Source organism: Myxine glutinosa, chromosome 1 (genome assembly GCF_964187855.1).
Source record: "Myxine glutinosa chromosome 1, kmMyxGlut1.1, whole genome shotgun sequence".
NCBI classification, from domain to species: Eukaryota; Metazoa; Chordata; class Myxini; order Myxiniformes; family Myxinidae; genus Myxine; species Myxine glutinosa.
The window spans coordinates 257,401,292-257,422,432 of NC_136261.1; the positions used below are offsets into that span (position 1 = coordinate 257,401,292).

Sequence of the window (21,141 nt, forward strand, 5' to 3'; positions counted from 1 at the left end):
GACGGAGACATTTAAAGAGCAAGGAACTGTGTGCAACGCAAACTCAAAATCGATGGACAGACATATTCATTCTGGATGTGATCAAGCAAGCATGGCATCATTGGACAATCCTGGTTCAACTCTGAATGCTACATTAAAGCGCTGAATGAGTTTTGGGCCGCTCTTAGTTGCAGGAGAAGCTTTCGAAGAGAAGCACAATGTTTCAGCAGGATGGGGCAATTCCTCACACTGCAAATTAGTCCACGCAAGTGGGTGACAAGCCACTTCGGTGAGACGGTGATTGGCCGACGCTTCGGCATCAAGTGGTCTCACATTCCACTGATCTGATCCCACTAGATTTTATCTTTGGGGATCTCCCGATGTCCCTGTTCTCTACAGTTGTACTTGTGTGCTTTCCTCTCTCTCCCCATCTTGTCTCCCGCTCCCTTTCTTATATGTTTTTTATGTCAGTTTTTTTTTTTGTGATTGATGTTAGCTCTTACACGAGCCTCGATCTTGTATACAAAAAAAAAAAAATCTCAAAGACAATGTGTACAAGGATAACCACAGAAGCATCTTTGAGCTTAAACAAACAGTCACAGAGAAAGTTAGGTCCATCCCACTTGCCGAATGTCAGCGTTTAATCAACAACTTCCCCCGTCGTGTTCAAATCCTTTTTTGGCACAGAGGTGGACATTTGGAGCATGTGATCGACTGAGTGTCAAATTAAAGTCTTACAAGTTATGGTTCTGATATTTGGTATATACACAAAATGTAGCACATATTCCTCAAGCTCTATGTAATTCACAATAAAAATTAATGTATTGTGGATTTTTATGGTTTTTTTTTTACACACCCCGCATTAACACCAAAGAAACGTGAGGAATGATCATGTCCAAATTGAACAGGAAAATAAGGCAGTGGTGTCACAAGTTCTGAGAAATAGTGCGCTGAATCCGTCATATCCATTATGCCTTCCTGATGCCATCTCAAATAGCGATTCCAATCAGAGGAAAGTTTGAATACAATTTCAACTACTGAAATGATTCTTGATTTAGCCATACGGATAGATTTGTCATGATGTAATCTGAACTGATATGTCCTATAACTGTAACAATTGTTGCAGCACCATGGTGGCATCATCTTGTGCCCGATGTCACCTGTACCCTCTGTGGGGCGGTAGGTGGGTCAGGTTTATGTAGGAATTTAAAATTTCACTATGGTCTCAGTTTCCAATGATCTACTATTTTCTTTAAAGTTGGCATGGGATATTTAACGTCCACTAGCGAATGCTCGGAGAGGGAAAGCCAAAGTTGGCACCCTCTCATTGATGTCTATGATACACCTGATGCACAGGACTTGATAGACAGCCCTGTCTGTGAAGGACCAGGTACCAGGTACTGTTTATAGTTTTTAGCTCACCTGGAACGAAGTTCAGGGGAGCTTATGCGATGGTGCGTCGTCCGTCCTTAAACACTTGAAACTTCTTCTCCGAAACCGCTGATGGGATTGCGACCAGATTTGGCACAAATGATATTTGTTGTGTTGTGACTAAAGTTTGTTCACAGCATTAAAAAAAAATCAGGGTCTAAGGGGGTTTACCGGGGGGTCAAATTGGATCCATGTTTGACCCTGCAAAATAGGAATTTGCTTTTTCGTCTGAAACTATACAAACTATTTCGATGAAACTTGACCACAAGCATCGTCACCCACATGATGTACCAAAGTTTGTTCATGGCATTAAAAAATTCTGCCCATTTGGGGGTCTACGGGGTTCAAAGTGGGTCCAGGTTTGGCCTCTCCCCCCCTCCCCCCCGCCCCCCCCCCAAATGGCAGTGTGCTTTCTTCTCAGAAACTACACATGCAATTCCGATGAAACGTAACCGCAACTTTCATCTACCGTGATGTACCAATGTTTGCTGAAAGCATTGGAAAAATTGGGGTCTAAGGAGGTACACGGGGTGGGGGGGGGGGGGGGGCATTGAATATATGAATGAATGAATGATCGTTTTACCCCCCAAAATAGGTATTTTTTTTGTTTGTTTATTTAAAGTCTTTTGATTATGTTAATATGTTTCTACATGCTGCCCTGTCTTCTAACAACCATTGAAATTGGTTTAAAACAAGTCAGGAGACGACGATGGTTCACGAGCGAGCGGTATTCAATGACAAAGTTCAAAACCGACATTGAAAATATATAAATAGGAATGTATTATCTGTTATGAGACACGTTAGCGACACAATACCGAAAATTCGGTTCCATTCCGCCAACTTTGAAAATTTAACCTTTGTGACCTTGAAATGTAAAAACGAAGGTTACTGACCTTGAAATGAGATAGAAAATAATGTATTATCTGTTATGAGACAAGTTAGCTACACAATACCGAAAATTCCGTGCGATTCCATCAACTTTGAAACTTTGACCTTTGTGACCTTCAAAGGTCAAAGGTCAAAGATTCTGAAATTTGTTGGAAAACTTGTATTTCATGATGTATGTGATAATATAAAAACATGTACGACATTTCACCCTATCAGGAAGCGAACAATGTAATAAAACCATCAAAAATCGACTTTTCTAAATTTCGTGACCTTGTGACCTTGACCTTGGGGCGAAAATGAAAAATGGAGCTCCGTGGGGCTAGACACATGACATTGGCCTAACCAAATACCGAAACCCCTGTCAGATTCCACCAAACCCCTCGGAGAAGATGTAGCTTGAACTCGATTACCCCCTAAAAATACATCTTTTTCGGGCGTGGCTCCGCCCACAATGGGCGCAATACGCCCACTCTAGGCAGGACACAACTAGATCATGATATCAACCTCCCACCCAAGTTTCATCAAGATCGGATGATATCATCGGGTAGTTATGCTGCGGACAGACAGACACACAGACACACACCCATGACGAATATAGTGGTCACTCTGTTTGATAACTCGTGAACCAATACATTTAGTCGGTGCAGTATACTGTTTATTCTACCAGGTGAGCGCCAGGGGTATTGCACCAATTTTTATAGTTTGGTCTGGAATCCAAACCAGACGCGGCATCTCAAAGGTGAGTGCACTACTTCTGAGCTATCTTGTCAGCCTATAGATTCGTCATCATGTTTTTGTTTAGAAACTGCTTGTTTTACCTATATGTAGTAAATGACGTTGTTCAGGTATATACATTCAGTGTTCTCATGTTGGCATCCAAAACCTTCCCTCTTAAAGCAAAGTTGCCTTACACACCATTCTTAAAAGATAATGTTAAGCTAGCTATCTCATTTGCAAACATTAGTGAAGGTAAATTATTTCATGGCGTATTTCTCAATACATGAGCTTGTACTGCTCTCATGGCCATAAATACTTGGACTATAAATTAAATGTAGTTTGTAAGTTAATTAAAATAATTAATTATTATTGTAATTAACTGTTAATTAATTTATTAATTCGTTAATTAAATAAAGTGACCACTTGTATACATCAAATCATCCTTCATGTTGGATGAGATCAACAGGACATTGATTGAAGTATGTTGACCACCATTAGAAGGAAGGAGAAGCTGACGTTTCGAGTGTTAACCCTTCATTGGAGCAAAAGATGGTTAAGGCCCAAAACGTCACCTCGTCCTTGCATCCCACGATGGTTATCATACGTCAGTCAATCTTTTCTTCATTTCATCCATTGTTCTACCTGTCTACCAATGCAGATCGACACTCACCTTCATCAGCAAGACTCGTTACTCACTGTACATCCTGCATTTTGTTTGTTTAGTTGGTGCAGAATGAGAAGTTTGACAGATATGTTATTAACGATCTTCAACAAAGTATTACTGACTCACCATAACGTGATGACAGTGTGTCCCTTCCTTAGACACTTTGGACTCTCAATGTGATCAAGTGATTATGGTTTTCCCAGCGGATGGAATCAAAATAATTACTCTTGTCAGTTTTACATCCAGGCGTTAATCAAATTTATTCCTGTCCCCGACTAAGCTTTGTAGGCAATTATTTTCATGCACATGAATTTTTTTTAATCTCTTGGACATGAAAGTGAATGAAAAAAAATCTTCTCATTGAGGCATACAAATGCCACTGATAACGAGCTGAACAAGATAGCATTAATTATAGTCATTGGTGGTTTCTTGTTGACTTCCTTATGAGTACACTGTGGCATACATTGTTCAAAAGAAGGGCAAATTTGTTATGTTTATTATCATGCTTATCTATGCTATATGAAAGCCGTTTGTCTGTCTGTGTCACAATTTTTCTCAGATGGATGAATGGATCTTCGTCAAACTTTCAGAGGTTCATCAGTGAGTGCCGTGGAGTGTTTTAGGCAAAAACAATTTAAAAATTTTTTTTTTTTTTTTTTTCAAAATCACCCTATTGTGTCTGCTCAGACACAATAGGGTGATTTTGAAAATATATATATATATATATTTAAATTGTTTTAATTGTAGCTATATGAAAGGTAGTAGTGAATTATCCCTGATTAGTGTGTGTGTAATATCAAATTGAATATAAATTTTCCTTATTGCCCTTGCGAGAGGAGAGGGTATTACATTTGAGTCCGTTTGTTTGTCTGTTTGTTTGTCTGTTTGTTTGTGTTTGTCCACACAGAATAAATATGATTTTCTCTGCTATATAAATATGTTAACCGTTGGTCTGATTGACAGGAAATTTTCACCATAGGTGTGCCTCCTCCTCCTGCAGAATTTTTTTAGTTATGACGTCATAGATCACGTGGTGTGGGCGCCATCTTAGAAAAACCGAAACACTTTGAACCTCCATATCTCCGAAAGCGCTGAATAGAAAAAATTGAGAAATGGCTCATTGTAAAGAACTCTCCATGGGGAATAAAATATGTTAATGATACCGTCATCGGTGCCTCCATTATTAGGTCATAATTTGACAAGTATAAGACTTCATTCGATCAAGATGAAATTTCTTGAGCATCATCTCGGGATAAATTGGTGGAGAAAACAAAATGACGTCATCAGTCACTTGGTTCAGCCACCATATTTGTTTTAACTAACACAAAAGCCTTAAGAACTGTTATTAAATCAAGTCGAGACCTCAGTTTCCAGATATGAGGCTTTATTGAAATCTATCTCCACATACCCGAAACGAACAGAACAAAGAATAATATCAGAACTACAGCAAAGATTCTACTAGCATTTCATTGTTCATAAGCAAGCAGATAATTCATTCCCCGTCATACCTTTCTCGAGCGTCCGCTCACAAAAGACAGATATCAAAACCAAAACCCCCTCCTTTCTCGGGCAACCCGTTATATTCCCGGCCTCCTCAAGGCCATTCCATTCGAATCCTCTTCTTCATATTTTATTACAAGAACCATGAAAAAGAAAACACGGCCTGGCGAGGGTCTGCAATCTCTGATTGCTCTTTCTTGTTGGGTGTAGTGTTTTTAGTGCACGGGAAGTGTTTTAAGCACCTACAAAAAATTGTTTAGAAATCCAAATTTTTTTCTTCAAAATACTAACAGGATTACAACATAACCGGACAACGCCGGTACTCCTGGTAGTTGTGCATAAAGGGCCCTCATAATTACCTCTGCACAAATATCAAAAATGTTGATGCTCTACCCACCCTCATAGTATTTCCATATAAAATCCTTCTTGCCTTCCCCCATTTAAAAAGCTTCTTTCTACTTGCTCCTCCATCACATCCTTCCCTCCCCCATCCCCCAAAAGTAAATGCCTTACCCTCCCTTTACTCATATAATCCCTTCATTTTCCTCATTGTAAAGATTCTCTAATTGGCAGATTAATTAATTGTAGGTCACATAATCTGTGGATAGTATGAATAGTACATGCAAAATATCTAGAGCTGGGGTTCTTAACCTGGGGTATCCATACCCCTTGGGGGTATGGGACTCGTAATAAATTATCTATCTATAATTCCAGTAATCTCTGTTTGTTTGTACGTTTGTACGTTTGTTTGTCTGTGACCGCTGTTTCTCGACAACCACGGGTCCGATATACTTTTAACTTGCCAGGTATATTGCTGGGGACCCGAGGATGTGCCTTTTCAAGGTTTCATATTAATCGGACAATTACTTACCGAGCTATGTCCAAAAAACGATTCAACCAATCAGAGAGCAGCGAACTATCGCGTGTGCCGAACGTGGCGGACACACTCTGCCTCGGATGGCACATTTGAGAGCGTATTCATTTATTTCACGTTTGCAAACTATGTTGGCGTTAAACTATGTTTTAAAACTAATAAAAACGAATTTGCGATTCATTCGCTTTCCTGCGCGTTTGTGCACGCGATGGCGATTTCTTTACCAAACTCCGGAAGCCGTTCGCTTTGGACCAAACCATTTCATGTAAATAGAGGGGGGGGGATATAATTTTAGATATAGATATAGTACGGGCAATGCCCTAGTAATAATAAATTGTAATAAATTCAATGAAATATCAACTTTAAATATATGAATGAATGAATGATCGTTTTAAGGCCATTTTCCCCGCTAGAGCGGGGGTTAGCCTTGCGGGCCCCATGACAATCATGGTTCCCTGTTTGAGGTAATGTTTTTATGGCCGGATGCCCTTCCTGGCGCCAACCCTTGGTCACGCTCTTACGATGCGCAGGGATACGGTGTACCTATTCTAAATCAGGGTACACACCATGATCATTCATCCCAGCAAGCTGGTACTCAATTTGCCGACCTCGGAAGGATGACAGGCTGAGTCAACCCTCCTGGCATTAATTCAGTGATCGACCGGGATTCGAACTCGGGATTCTAGGATCCCAAGCCAGCACCCTAACCGCTAAGTCAACACCAGGCTGTTGAGTATTATTTATTAATGTTATTTATTAGAATATATATATATACATATACATATATATACATATATATATATATGGATATTATGAATATATATATATATATATATATTGTTACGTGCTCCTCCCCGACCCCCTGGTCACGGTGTACCTCTGAGCCCCGAGAGGAGTCACAGCAGAAAAATGTGTTATTCTGTATGTCAAAGATCAATGGAGACGCCACCCCAATTGTTACTCACAAACAAATATTGTATTAAGATCACACAAGAATAACAGTACAACAATAATAGTATTCAAAAGTACAATCAATATGTCCTATGATGGTACCATCAGTTTTGTAATATATAACTCTGTGCTCCAAGTGAGTGAAACAAGAACATTCCCCAATGTCTCTTATTCCCGGCGTCAAGACAAAGTTGATTCGCTCCAGCGATCGCCAGAACGATGTCCAATCGAGACCAGAATCCCGTGCGGATGGCAAGTACAGTCACACCGCCAAAGCTGTACAAAGGCGCCCTCAAGGCGACTGGGAAATCCAAAGGCGCCCTACAGGCGGCTGAGAGATCACACCCTCGGGTATGGACGAAGTAACCTTCAAAAAGCCACGTCACAAACACGCCCCAGATCGACGTCTGAATGCGGTGAAAATGGTCGAAAAGAGACGGAACAGTGAGCAAAGCACAAGTCCTGCGTGAGTCAAAATGGCCGACGACCCGCTCTTGAGACGTAACGGCCCGGCGATAATTCTCCTCGGAATCCACCGCCAAAAACCTGACACGCAGGTTGATCGGTCACAGCGATGACAACTCTGTCGCAGGATCCCTTTCCCGGAAACCCGAAAGATCGCTCGTGACTCTTGCTCACCAACGTTCGCTCCAGACCGCTAGTAGCTCAGCTCTTTCTTGTCCGACTCACTCGCTCCGCCCTTTTTCTCCCTCTTCTTCCTCTTCGTCGTCCGGTTCCCGATCCGGTTTCCTGTTTCTTTCAACATTAACTTTTTACCTTTTGAAAACAGTTCATGGACATTAAACCTTTCGAAAACAATAATAGTACATGGAATCAGAAATATTTACAGTGGATGCAAACCACCACAACGGAAGTGACGAATCTGTAACAATATATATATATATTTCAAAACAAATTGTATTTGTATAATTATATTTCAAACAAATATAAATTCAATTTTCTAATAAAATTCGAATAAATCAACTATACGCCCCGGGCGTATGCATTCGATTACAATGCATGATTGACATGACAATGAGAACATTTACATAGCAATTAGGGCGAGTCAAAGTTCACACTGAGCCAATGTGCTGTCACTTAATGTAGGCCCTACATTACGTGAGATTGTAGGACATTAGGGGAAGAACTGAATATCAGCAATTACGGCATTTACGACCTCATTCTCAATTTGATTCCGGTGAAAACATTTGCAAAACAAGTGAGTAGTAAGCCTACTTATCTGAAGATATTCAAAGTTTTCAAAGTATATTTAAATATAAATAGGGCATTCACATTAATTATAATGCAATAACATAATGGGGCGGCCGGATATCCGTGTCCGTGAAAAATACCCAGATATCCTTGTCCGTAAACACAAATTCTCGAATTCCTCAGGCATCAACAATCACCTCTTGCAAACAGTTTTGAAGATGAGCATTTTATTGTTAGCCTGGGATATTTGGCCGATATTTTTGGTCACCTCAATGACTTGAACATGTCGATGCAGGGAAGGGATGCGGACATTATTCAAGCCAGGGGAAAGTTAGTGGCATTCACAAATAAATTATCAATTTGGAGTCGCAGTGTTGAAAGCGGAAACATGGCGAACTTTCCAATCCTTGGCGATATCCTTCTTGATGGAGAAGATGAAAAGGCAATGCCTGGGGAAATACTTCAAGAAGTCAAGGACCATTTGAAAGTCCTAAGTACCAATTTTGAGGGTTACTTCTCAGATATTGATGATCTTAGCACGGAATCCGTTTGGATCCAGTAACCCTTTCTCGTTTGATATTTCTATGATGCGTGACAACGATTTAGTGAAGGATGATTTGATCGAGTTCCAAGAAGATCAAAGAAAGAAAGCTGATTTCGGAAAGGCTGGGCTGGATTTTAAGCAGTTTTGGTGTGAGCAGATAGCAGCTTACCCTAGCTTGGCGAAGAGGGCAATGAATGTGTTGGTTCCCTTCACAACTACGTATCTCTGTGAAACAGGTTTCTCTGCATTATTAGTCCCCTACCGGTGTACACCAGAGGGGACTTTGGGTTTGCACGCCGTCCCTCTGTCTGTCAGTCTGTCCATCCATCAGTCCGTCAGTCTGTCAGTCCGTCACGCAAAGAACAGCTTTCCGGACTTTTTTTCTAAACGCTTAATGCTAATGATTTAAAACTTCGCACATGGTTTCCTCATGATAAGTTACAGATCAAGTTCGAACTTCACGACGTTTCAATCATTTTTGACAAAGTTATGGCACTTTGAACTTTGGTAATTTCCCCAACAGTTTTCCAGACTATAATTTGGAGTGCGGTAAGTCAAAGCTGTTAATATTCCTTGTTTTAACTCCAATTTACATTCTGTTTCCACTTTTAGTGTGAAGTAGGGGTCTATGCAACCATTCATGAACTTTATTTGGTGCAAATCGAATATTTTTTAGCCGAGTTACCCCAGACCGTGAGTTGGTAATTATATAATTCACACAGTGCAATACGTGCAGGCCGCTCCACGGAGTGACCTTGCAGGCTTATTTTAACTCCGATTTACATTCTGTTTCCACTTTTAGTGAGAAGTAGGGGTCTGTGCAACCATTCATTAACTTTATTTGGTGCAAATCGGATAATTTCTAGCCAAGTTACCTTAGACCGTGAGTTGGTAATTATATAATTCACACAGTGCAATACGTGCAGGCTGCTCCACGGAGCGACCTTGTGGGCTTATCAACGAGGCGAGGCGTGACACACATGTGTCTCAGCATATCTCAGATCAAGTTTGAAAACCAGCATCAACCGTGCATAAATTTGCATATTCGATCATTTTTGACAAAGTTATGGCACTTTGAAATTTGGTAGGGGACATGTATTGCAGCGCAATACTCAGAATGCTTGTTGAACCTGAAATCAAAGTGGAGAAATCGACTTGATGTGTCCGACGATATGCGAGTGGCGTTGACGAACTGTGCCCCAATTCCATATTCTGATTGTACGAAAACAGCAGCAACAATCTCACTAGATTAGTAAAACGGCTTGCATAAAACGTGCATGTTTTAGTTTAGTTTCGTTTCTTTTGTTTCTTTGTTAACAAGCAAAGAAATAAATAGGGATAAAATCCTAATGATTTTCTTTCCTGTTCTGTTCCTTATTATCCATATGTAAAACTAAGCTATTGAGATATTTTGAAGTCACACTGGAACATAATGGGACTGGTAATCAGGCGCGGATCCCAGAACTTGGCCTTTTTCTGGGTAATAAGTTAACAATTTTCATCCAAAAAAATAAGCCATTAAAGTAAAAACACCCCTCAGAATGCACCACAGAGCACCTAGAAAACAAAAAAATTCTAGGGAGATATGCCCCCAGTCCCCCCTAGCTATGCGCATCTTCGGTGCGCCTTGGTCAGTCAACAGTCTGGAGAAGGGGGTATGGGGACATCGTGGGCAATCCGTTGGGGGTCTTGATAGGGAAAAAGGTTAAGAACCCCTGATCTAGAGGTTGGACAGTTCAATGCTGATTCCCAGAAAGTTAGAGAATAATTGCATATGGAGCAGCTGGCTTACCTGTCCAAAATACTTCCTGAGGCATCACTTCTTGTTGGCACTGCATCAAGGTGATTGTTTTTGAATCAGAGTCAAATCCGCATGAGTAGCAAACATCTCAGTATATTTCATCAGTTACTATCTTTGAGCAATGCAAGAACCAATGGAAATGGGATTGAAAGGCGTCCGGTGTTGACCTTAACATGTTGAAAATTTGGCTGCTTTATTTGTCCTGAATTGCCATGACAGACAAATTTAAAATTGTATATCTGTGAATAGAAGTGCATTCAGTAAGGACATAAAGGTTTGCCTCAGTTTGTTTACCTCAACAGTTTTGTAATCTTTACCATAGACAGAACCAACAGAATTCTGAAAGTTCATTAGTTGTAACTTAGTGCTAAATGTGCTGTTGTTATCTTATCACAAGATATGGTTTTGCCTCATTCAATGAAAGCAATAACTAAGGTGAAAGCATTTTTTTCTTTCATGGCAATGTTAATGTGGTTTTTCCAGCACCTGAAGTATAATGTGTTTGTCATTCATTGAACATTACAAGCTAAACATATGCCTTTATGGTTAGATGCACAATTTCTGCTTCATTACAATGACATATTCTGCTATTATTTTCTTTGCAGCATGGAAAACAGTTTGGGAAATTTGATCCTCTTACCCTTTCCCTATGTTTCCCCAGGTTTCGCTTCTTTCTTTAACTTCAGACCTTCACTGCATACAGATTACTCTTGCTTTTTTTCACGCACGTCTTTTTCCCTAACCCTGTTCCCTTGTTCACTCACCCCACCGTGTCTGATAATGTCCACCCATGGCGCTCTTCATGACTCCTGTGTTTCCTTCGCCCACCTTCAACCCCCTTCCCTCCCCCCTTCCACATGATCATTCATCCTCAACCACCCACCTCCCTTCTCTCTTTCCTATTAGATGCTCATGCATAGACTTGGCTGATCTAGTGTAATGAACCATTCAGCATACGATGAGTCGCAAGGGAGGCCTGCTTGGTCTCTGAGAGTCTCCCGCTGAAACATCCTGGCGCAATGCTCCACCAAATTGGCCTTGTGCAACAATTTCTGGCTTTCTCTTTTCCACTCACGTTAAGAAAAAGATCGTGTTATAAATCTAACTATTTATGCAAGAACTATTTTCCCTGAATAAAAAAAAAAAAAAAAAAAAAAAAACACCTTTAGAGGCCATTTTTCCCCGCAAAGCGGGGGTTGGCCTTTTTCGGGGACCGTGGTTGTTGTTGTTTTTCGGTCCCCTTTTTGAAGCAATGTTTTACGGCCGGATGCCCTTCCTGCCGCCAACCCTTTTTGGCGCCTTTTACGACAAACAGGGAATTACCAGTGAACTGGTACTCAATTAGCCGACCTCGGAAGGATGACAGGCTGAGTCAACCCCCCCGGCGTTAAATTCAGCGATCGACCGGGATTCGAACCCAGGATCCTAGGTATCCTAAGCTGGCACCCTAGCCGCTAGCCCAACACCAGGATCCTAAGCTGGCAACACCAGGACAATAAAGATTTATTATTATTTATTATTATTATTATGTTGGAGCATTAGGTATTAATATCAGGCTGTTTCTTTTGCTTTTAACTGTTTAGGCCTACCCAATCTGAAAATGAATCCCAGCACCAGTCTCATAGTCTTTACGAAAGTGGTGTGATTTTAGCCGAGGAAATTTTTGGATCTCCTGAGCTGGGTCACTGAATCAGAGGATGGTCTGCCATGCCTGTCCGTTTTGATTGGCTACATGGAGGAGAGGCACAGCTATGTATGTGAGATATTCAGGTTAGCAAGGTCACTTCCATGTTCTGCATCGGTTAAAAGCATCTTCATTCACTGCTGTGTGGCTATCCTTTGATGAGGTCTTCACATTAACCCTTTGCTGCCACTGAAGGCTGCAATAGCAGTGGGGTGGTTGTTTTGAATCTCTCAGGTGGAAAGCTGGTCAACATTCATATCTCAATGGCAGCTGAGAAACTGACTCCTCCCTTTTACCCGACATTTTATCCCAGAATTATAGCTTTACATTTGCATAACTATTCACAAAACATGCAAGTTTGACAAATATAATAATAAAGGTAATCTGTACTAAAAATTAATCTGATGTGAATTGTATTTTCTCATATTTACAAAATAGGAAAGTATGGAAAGGCTGTATGCAAGCATCTTCAAAATCATCATCATCCACTTTACTCCATACAGAGCTGAGGTGCCGCATGCAGTGTCTTTCTGCGGAGTTACAATGCTGGATGGGTCACTCCCTGACGGAGGATACTCGACTGAGGATTCAGGAATTTGGCCAGGGTGCTTGCGATAGCTCGACTACTCCTCTAATGCTAACGCTGTCAGCAGGATACTCGACTGAGGATGCAGGAATTTGGCCAGAGTGCCCTGTGACAGCTCGACTACTCATCTAACGCTAACTCTGGCAGCAGGATACTCGACTGAGGATGCAGGAATTTAGAATTTGGCCAGGGTGCTTGCGACAGCTCGACTACCCTTCTAACTCTCGACACTAACTCTGGCAGCAGGATACTCGACTGAGGATTCAGGAATTTGGAATTTGGCCAGGGTGCTTGCGACAGCTCGACTATTCAACTAATGCTAACTCTGGTAGCAGGATACTTGACTGAGGATGGAGGAATTTGGGATTTGGCCAGGGTGCTTGCGACAGCTCGACTACTCAACTAATGTTAACTCTGGCAGCAGGATACTCGACTGAGAATGCAGGAATTTGGAATTTGGCCAGCGTGCCCTGTGACAGCTTGACTACTCATCTAAGGCTAACTCTGGCAGCAGGATACTCAACTGAGGATGCAGGAATTTGGAATTTGGCCAGGGTGCTTGCGACAGCTCGAATACTCAACTAATGCTAGCTCTGGCAGCAGGATACTCGACTGAGGATTTAGGAATTTGAAATTTGGCCAGGTGCTTGCGACAGCTCGACTACTCAACTAATGCTAACTCTGGCAGCAGGATACTTGACTGAGGATGCAGGAATTTGGGATTTGGCCAGGGTGCATGCGATAGCTCGACGACTCTCCTGATGCTAACTCTGGCAGCAGGATGCTCGACTGTGGATTCAGGAATTTGGCCAGTGTGCTTGTGATAGCTCGACTACTCTCCTGATGCTAACTCTGGCAGCAGGATACTCGACTGAGGATGCAGGAATTTGGAATTTGGCCAGGGTGCTTGCGACAGCTCGACTACTCAACTAATGCTAACTCTGGCAGCAGGATTCTTGACTGAGGATGCAGGAATTTGGGATTTGGCCAGGGTGCCCTGTGACAGCTCGACTACTCATCTAAGGCTAACTCTGGCAGCAGGATACTCGACTGAGGATGCAGGAATTTGGAATTTGGCTCGGGTGCTTGCGACAGCTCGACTTCTCTTCTAACGTTAACTCTGGCAGCAGGATACTCGACTGAGGATGCAGGAATTTGGAATTTGGCTCGGGTGCTTGCGACAGCTCGACTACTCTTCTAACACTAACTCTGGCAGCAGGATACTCGACTGAGGATGCAGGAATTTGGCCAGGGTGCTTGCGACAGCTCGAATACTCAACTAATGCTAGCTCTGGCAGCAGGATACTCGACTGAGGATGCAGGAATTTGGCCAGGGTGCTTGTGATAGCTCGACTACTCTCCTGATGCTAACTCTGGCAGCAGGATACTCGACTGAGGATTCAGGAATTTGGCCAGGGTGTTTATGATAGCTCGACTACTCTCCTGATGCTAACTCTGGCAGCAGAATACTCGACTGAGGATGCAGGAATTTGGAATTTGGCCAGGGTGCTCGCGACAGCTCGAATAATCTCCTGATGCTAACTCTGGCAGCAGGATACTCGACTGAGGATGCAGGAATTTGGAATTTGGCCAGGGTGCTTGCGACAGCTCGACTACTCAACTAATGCTAACTCTGGCAGCAGGATACTTGACTGAGGATGCAGGAATTTGGGATTTGGCCAGGGTGCTTGCGATAGCTCGACTACTCTCCTGATGCTAACTCTTGCAGCAGGATACTCGACTGAGGATTCACGAATTTGGCCAAGGTGTTTATGATAGCTCGACTACTCTCCTGATGCTAACTCTGGCAGCAGGATACTCGACTGAGGATGCAGGAATTTGGAATTTGGCCAGTGTGCTTGCGACAGCTTGACTACTCCTCTGATGCTAATGCTGGCAGCAGGATACTCGACTGAGGATGCAGGAATTTGGAATTTGGCCAGTGTGCTTGCGACAGCTTGACTACTCCTCTGATGCTAATGCTGGCAGCAGGATACTCGACTGAGGATGCAGGAATTTGGAATTTGGCCAGGGTCCATGCGACAGCTTGACTACTCCTCTAATGCTAACGCTGGCAGCAGGATACTCGACTGAGGATGCAGGAATTTGGAATTTGGCCAGTGTGCTTGCGACAGCTTGACTACTCCTCTGATGCTAATGCTGGCAGCAGGATACTCGACTGAGGATGCAGGAATTTGGAATTTGGCCAGGGTGCTTATGGCAGCTCAACTGCTCTTCTAACGCTGGCAGACCGGACACCCAGTTTAAATTCCGTTCGAAGGATGGCACACACATTGGTGAATCACCATGCATGCGGAATACCAGAAATCCAGTTTATAGCTGGGTCGGGATTCAAACCCAGGCTAGACGACTTAGAGTGAGTGTGACTACTTCGAGACCATTCTGTCTGCCCTTCAATACCAGCAGCCAAAATTATATTCAGTATAAGAAAATAACCGTGTTTGGACATCAATGTTGTATTTTGCCAAAAATAACTGAACTGCCCCTTTGAGAGAATAAGAGTAATCTTGCTATATTCATGCGTACATCGGAATATTTCCTCGTACAGTATAAACAAATTTTCCAATCCAACATATTGTACGATGCAAATGAGCAATGTTCTACCAATATGACTGAATGCCCAGCCTTGTGTTAAGGACATGAAGAACAGAACACTGGAATTTGAAAAGTTGTAGGTGTACACAAGATTGATGGGCACATTATATAGAATTTTGATTCTATATCAAAATCAGAAATTGTTCTTTTGAAATCAGAAAACACCTGATTCTTTTGAAAAAGAAACAGAAAATGACGTGGAGGATGCTGTGCCGCAAATCAATTTATTTAGGTCCAGTCTTATTCCTCATTCCCGGTGTGTACCCCGGTTTAGAATAGGTACACCGTATCCCTGCGCATCGTGAGAGGCGACTAAGGGTTGGCGTCAGGAAGGGCATCCGGCCATAAAAACATTGCCTCAAACAGCGAACCATGATTGTCATGGGGCCCGCAAGGCCAACCCCCACTCTAGCGGGGAAAATGGCCTTAAAACGATCATTCATTCATTCATATTCATTCATTCAGTCTTATTCCTCATCTAGAAGAACAATTTCTGATACTCTGGAAAATCTTCTGTTCCTTTTTTCAGATGAGCCCACATATCATACAGGACCCAATCGCACTGGTATACAGACAGCAGCTGCACAACTTTCTGCACATCTGCAATTGATTGGATAGTCTCGAATGATCACCAAACTCACCAGTCTTTTCCCATGGTCAGACACTGGGAAAAGTTTAGTCTCTAACTTTTCAATCTCACCATCAGCCATATGACCTCTTCTCAGCTGATCACATCGCAAATTTGGCCTCAAAACCCAGCCACAGACTGAGAACAGAAGCCATTTCTTGAAAAATCCGAACTACTCACAGCCAAACAAGGTCTTTGTGTTTAGCTCAATGGAGTCCTGCTCTCCTTTATGTGCTGACACCCCAGCATCACATCTACATTATCTCTTCTGAAATATATTGTTGTTGTTCTGCTACTCTTCCCTTTATAGGGGTGAGGTCCAATGGCACCAAGCTCATGCCATCTGCTGCAAATATGTTGAACCTAAAAGCTCTCAATTCCATTTCATCTCCCAGAATTAGGCTGATGCACAAGGTCTGTTACTTTCACATTGCAAACAGGTTTGTGGCCTTTTTGAGTTTCTTTTACAACCTGTACTCTGATCTAACTCCCTTGTTTTCATAGCCCTTTTACCCTCCCCAGCAACTCCAGGATACATACATTCTTCCATTAACCCCCTCCTGAATAACCTCCCAAAATCCAGGCTGACTGCACACCTTTTTTTCTATACAAAGTCGAGGCTCGTGTAAGAGCTAACACATAGGACATATAAAGAGGGGAGAGGGATGCATAACAACAGTAGAGAACAGGGACATCGGCAGATGTGTGGAAGAGAGTGGCTGGGGTTGGGGTACATGGGATAAACAAGATGGACACTACAAGGAGTTTCAGGAAAGAAAACAGAATTTGAAGGAGGTGGATTTGGGGTGGATTAACGGTGGTTGTCACCTCAACTCTATTGTTCCTCTTTTCTTCCATTTTTTGGAACCGGCTTCCTGAGGCTGTTCCATCCTATATTATTCCCTCCAGCACAGGTGGTGGGTGCATATCCATTATCACCACGAGATGGCAATTGAGATTATCATGAGAGGGCAATCTCATGTCATCTGCCACCCCTACCTGCAATCTTTTCTTTACCTCCACTAGCCCCAACCTAACCCAACCCTCTAAATTGCAGGTTACTTATTTCCTCTTCTTCTTTCTCTCCTCTTTTCTTATTTGTTTATTCTCTTGGTTATTGGTTTTCAACTGCGGCCGCAATGCCCCCCCCCCCCCCCTTCTCAGTTGATTGGTGTTTTATCCTCTGCAACCTAGGTCTTATATGAGCCTCGATCCTGCATGAAATATATGCACTAATTTCAGGACAATTATTGAAAAAATGTCGAAACATTTCCATCTGGAATAAAGGTCACGGACAACCTTCAGGATTAAAGTAATCTGTCCATCTCCATCGGACTGACCTGCAGAGGATTCTGGTGCTAATATTTAGAGCAACATTACAGGGGCACTAAAATACTATCTCCGAAAAGAGGTTGTATATATATATATATATATATATATATATATATATATATATACAGGGTGAGCCAAAAATATGGTGATTTTAACACTTGTGAGAAGGCAATAAAAAGTTGTATTTTAAAACAAATTGTTTCAAGAAAGTGAAGTACATAACATGCCATTTATTTGCGGAAAATGACATCTCGGAGATGCGCACCATTTCGTCTGACACATTCCTCCAATCTTGGACGGCAATTATTCCTGGACAGTTTGAATTTTATAGGGATAAAAGTTTAAATCCTTATACAATATGCGGCGTACTGAAGAAATTCTGTTTAGTGTGAGAAGTGTGAGAAATTCTGAAGACTGATGCATGCTTTCGGCTGGAGCGATGCGGACTTCTCAAAACTGACTCCCTTACACGCTCAATGTTTTGTGCTGTTCTTACTGATTTGGGTGGTCCCGGCAGTTTCTCTTTTAAAGTTGAACCGGTCCTCTCAAACTTCTGAACCCATAACTTGATAGCACGAACAGATGGCACATTTCCATGACGTTCAACATTGAAATGGAGTTTGAATTGACGTTGTGCAGCAGTTGCACTATCACTATTCTTGTAAAAAGTTTTGGTAGCGAAAGCGCGTTCTTCACCGGACCAGTTCCACATGGTCACTCAAGTGCTTTGCCTGCAAATAATAAAACTAAATCAGTAAAATAGTAATAATAAAAAAATGCATGTTATGTACTTCAATATCATGAGTGAATTTATTTTGAAATACAATTTTTTATTTCCTTCACACGAATTTCAAAAATGACCATATTTCTTGCTCACCCTGTATATATACATATATATATATATACATATATATATATATATATATATATATATATATATATATATATATATGTCGGCGTCATGGGGGGGGGGGCATTCACGGGCCATGCCCCCCCAAATGAGTCATTGTGCCCGCCCGCAGGCCAAACCTTTGGCGCCAAACTTTGCGTTTTATGAATTAATTTATATTAATCATATTAAAAGTGAAAACCTTTTCGCTAAATGAAATGAAAAAAAACAAAAATAAGACAAGACAAAAACACACCCTGTTGGTCATATTTGCATAAGGTCACACTTGGGGAAGTGGTATGCTCATTGGTCTGGTGCTTGACCGATGACCTACTGGTTTGATTTGTTGTCATTACGTCAAGATAAGTGCGCGCATAACGTACAGTTAGCATTAGCAAGTTCGGCGGTGCTTGGCCGTGTTTGTGTGGTGCTTATTATCAAGCATTTACATCATAGATTGAGTTCTCGAATGGCAGTTTGTGCCCCCCGCGGTTACCCTAATGCCCCCCGATTAGATTTGTTCTGATGCCGAGTCTGAAATATATATACATATATATACATACATATATTTCCTATAACTGAATTAGGATAAAGATTGACTGAAGTGGAACAACCATGAGGCTATGTGTTCATTTCTAATGATAATGCTTTGCTGTTTCTCAATTTGTGATGCTAATGTAATGTGTACTCAATGCCCATACTTAAGTATATTTCCTGCAAAGTTTGTGTGGACTAAAAATTGGGTGTTTAAGTTAATCCTGAAAACTATCTTGCTGTGTTTGTTCTGTCTTTTTCAGAAACTCAATTCATTACAAAACATTTTAATTCAAACTATTTTTACCATTGTCTGAATATACAAGCATACAAATATATTTGTCTCCCAAGTTTACAAGATATATGTGTGCCATGAATTATGCTTCCGTTAATTTATGCATTCACTACCAGGTAAAGGTGATGCTGCGTGTGTTCGCCGCTCCCTCTGAGGTCTCGGACTCGGGCGCCATCTTGAAGGTCGACTCACGGCGTAAGCAAGTGACTTTGTTTGATGCAGCCGGGAGTGGAAGCAATTCACGTCATGCCAGCCTGGCCATGCCGCGGGTTTTCCCCGTCGATGCCGCCTTTCCACATGATGCCTCCCAGGTACATGACTGAAGCTCAACAGATATAATATAGATCGAAGTACTTTGCTAAATTACTCATAGTAAAAACACATGCTCCCTGATGGAGCGGCAAGGGAGGAATACTTCATGTTGGATGTGGCCATCCCAACTTAACAGAACATTCCCATGCACAACCCATGTACAATGCATTTCATCTCACAACCAAACAAACAAACAAACATGTATGTTTCAATGCATTCCCCTCACATCTATGATGACTGTAGTTTTCACGATACAATAACAGATAATTGGCATATTTTAGAATGATTTGTACAACTTCCTGGAGTTTGATAGGTATATCTTGTTTTCGCGATAACATCCAGTTTTCAGGTTATTCTGTCCAGTGGTGCAGGAGTGAATTAGCAGGTTTGACAATTCACTTAATTCTTATAATTCCTTACTTTAACATAAAAAGTGAAAATATATAAGTTGGACAAGGCCATCCCAACTTAGAAGAACATCCTATGTACACCCAGAGTACAACGCCCACTTTTGAATTTACCAGATGGTCCGTTGGTCCATTGGAACAAGTTTTCATTGGTATTCACCGCCTTGTAGCATATTTGCCTGCCGGACTCGGGGGTATTTTAGCTTCCTTGCTACTCTTGGTGAAATTTCACCCAATTGGGTGAAATCGGTCCGAGTCTGGTGATCTGGTGAAAGAAATCGAAATTGGTCGAAATCTGGTGAAATATCAACAATACGAGGGGGCGGGACATGTTAAGTCGTTAAGAACCAACAGGAAGCCAGTTCGGGGCACCGCCGATGGGGCTGCAGTCAGCCACATCACCAGTACAACACCATGACAGGCAAACATCGTGCAAGGCAAGCAATAGCCATGCCCAGGACCTTTGATTGACAAGGGGGAGGCGCGTACAAGAAGCGGGCCACACTGATTGGCCACCGACAATCGAAGTGCGACCAATGACACCTCGGCCAATCAGTGAGGGAGGTGCAAACATTCGGCCAATCAGTGCGGATGGCGAAAAAGACCTACCAACAAGCTACGCGCTGATTGGAGGGAAGGGCCGGTGACCACGGCAAATGATGAGGCCGTTTTGCGAACTTTACGCAACTCTTTTCGTTAAAAAAAACTTTGTTCGACAGTTCATTTGTCAATAAAGTTTGTATCGTAAACAATATTTACAAGTTTGTTGTCATTTAGCAGTCGATATCTAATGAAAACTTGGCATTTGGTGAAATCTACTTCAATTTGGTGAAATTTAGGCACCCGATTGGTGAAATTCGAAAAACCCGAGTGGCAACACTGTATTTTATGTTAGTTGGGTATTTTGGGTCCTCGGGGACTGTTGGGTCATCTGGGGACTCCTGGGTCTTTTGGATCCTCAGGGACTTTTGGGTCCTCAGGGACTTTTGGGTATTCTGGGTCTTTTGGGTCCTCAGGGACTTTGTTGGGCAGTTTAAGTTATTAGCAAGTGTACTTGTATACTATACAGGAAATTGGGATGACGTTGGAGGAGATTGGGACATGGGACAAGGAATACTTCCTACACGTATTAAAGTATATCCTGATGTAGCCCTTTTCAAAAATAGGTGCACAAAATATAGTGCTGTGCCATTTATTATTACTTTAAAACCTTAACTTTTCTAATGTTTTATGAATGACGAGGCTTTCATATTTTGACACTCCAGTGACAGCTATCGTCTGTTCGACTGTTCGACGT

The 21,141-nt window shown here is 41.9% G+C and overlaps 1 protein-coding gene across 1 annotated transcript in view; it reads left to right on the plus strand.

The window, feature by feature from the left end:
* Window positions 1-21,141, plus strand: part of LOC144891735 (kinesin-like protein KIF26B) — a 256,217-nt gene that overhangs the window by 121,017 nt on the left and 114,059 nt on the right. Inside the window, exon 5 of the mRNA XM_078775959.1 lies at window positions 19,242-19,436. Within this exon, the coding sequence (XP_078632085.1) occupies window positions 19,242-19,436 (195 nt within the window). The remainder of the gene's footprint in view (window positions 1-19,241; window positions 19,437-21,141) is intronic.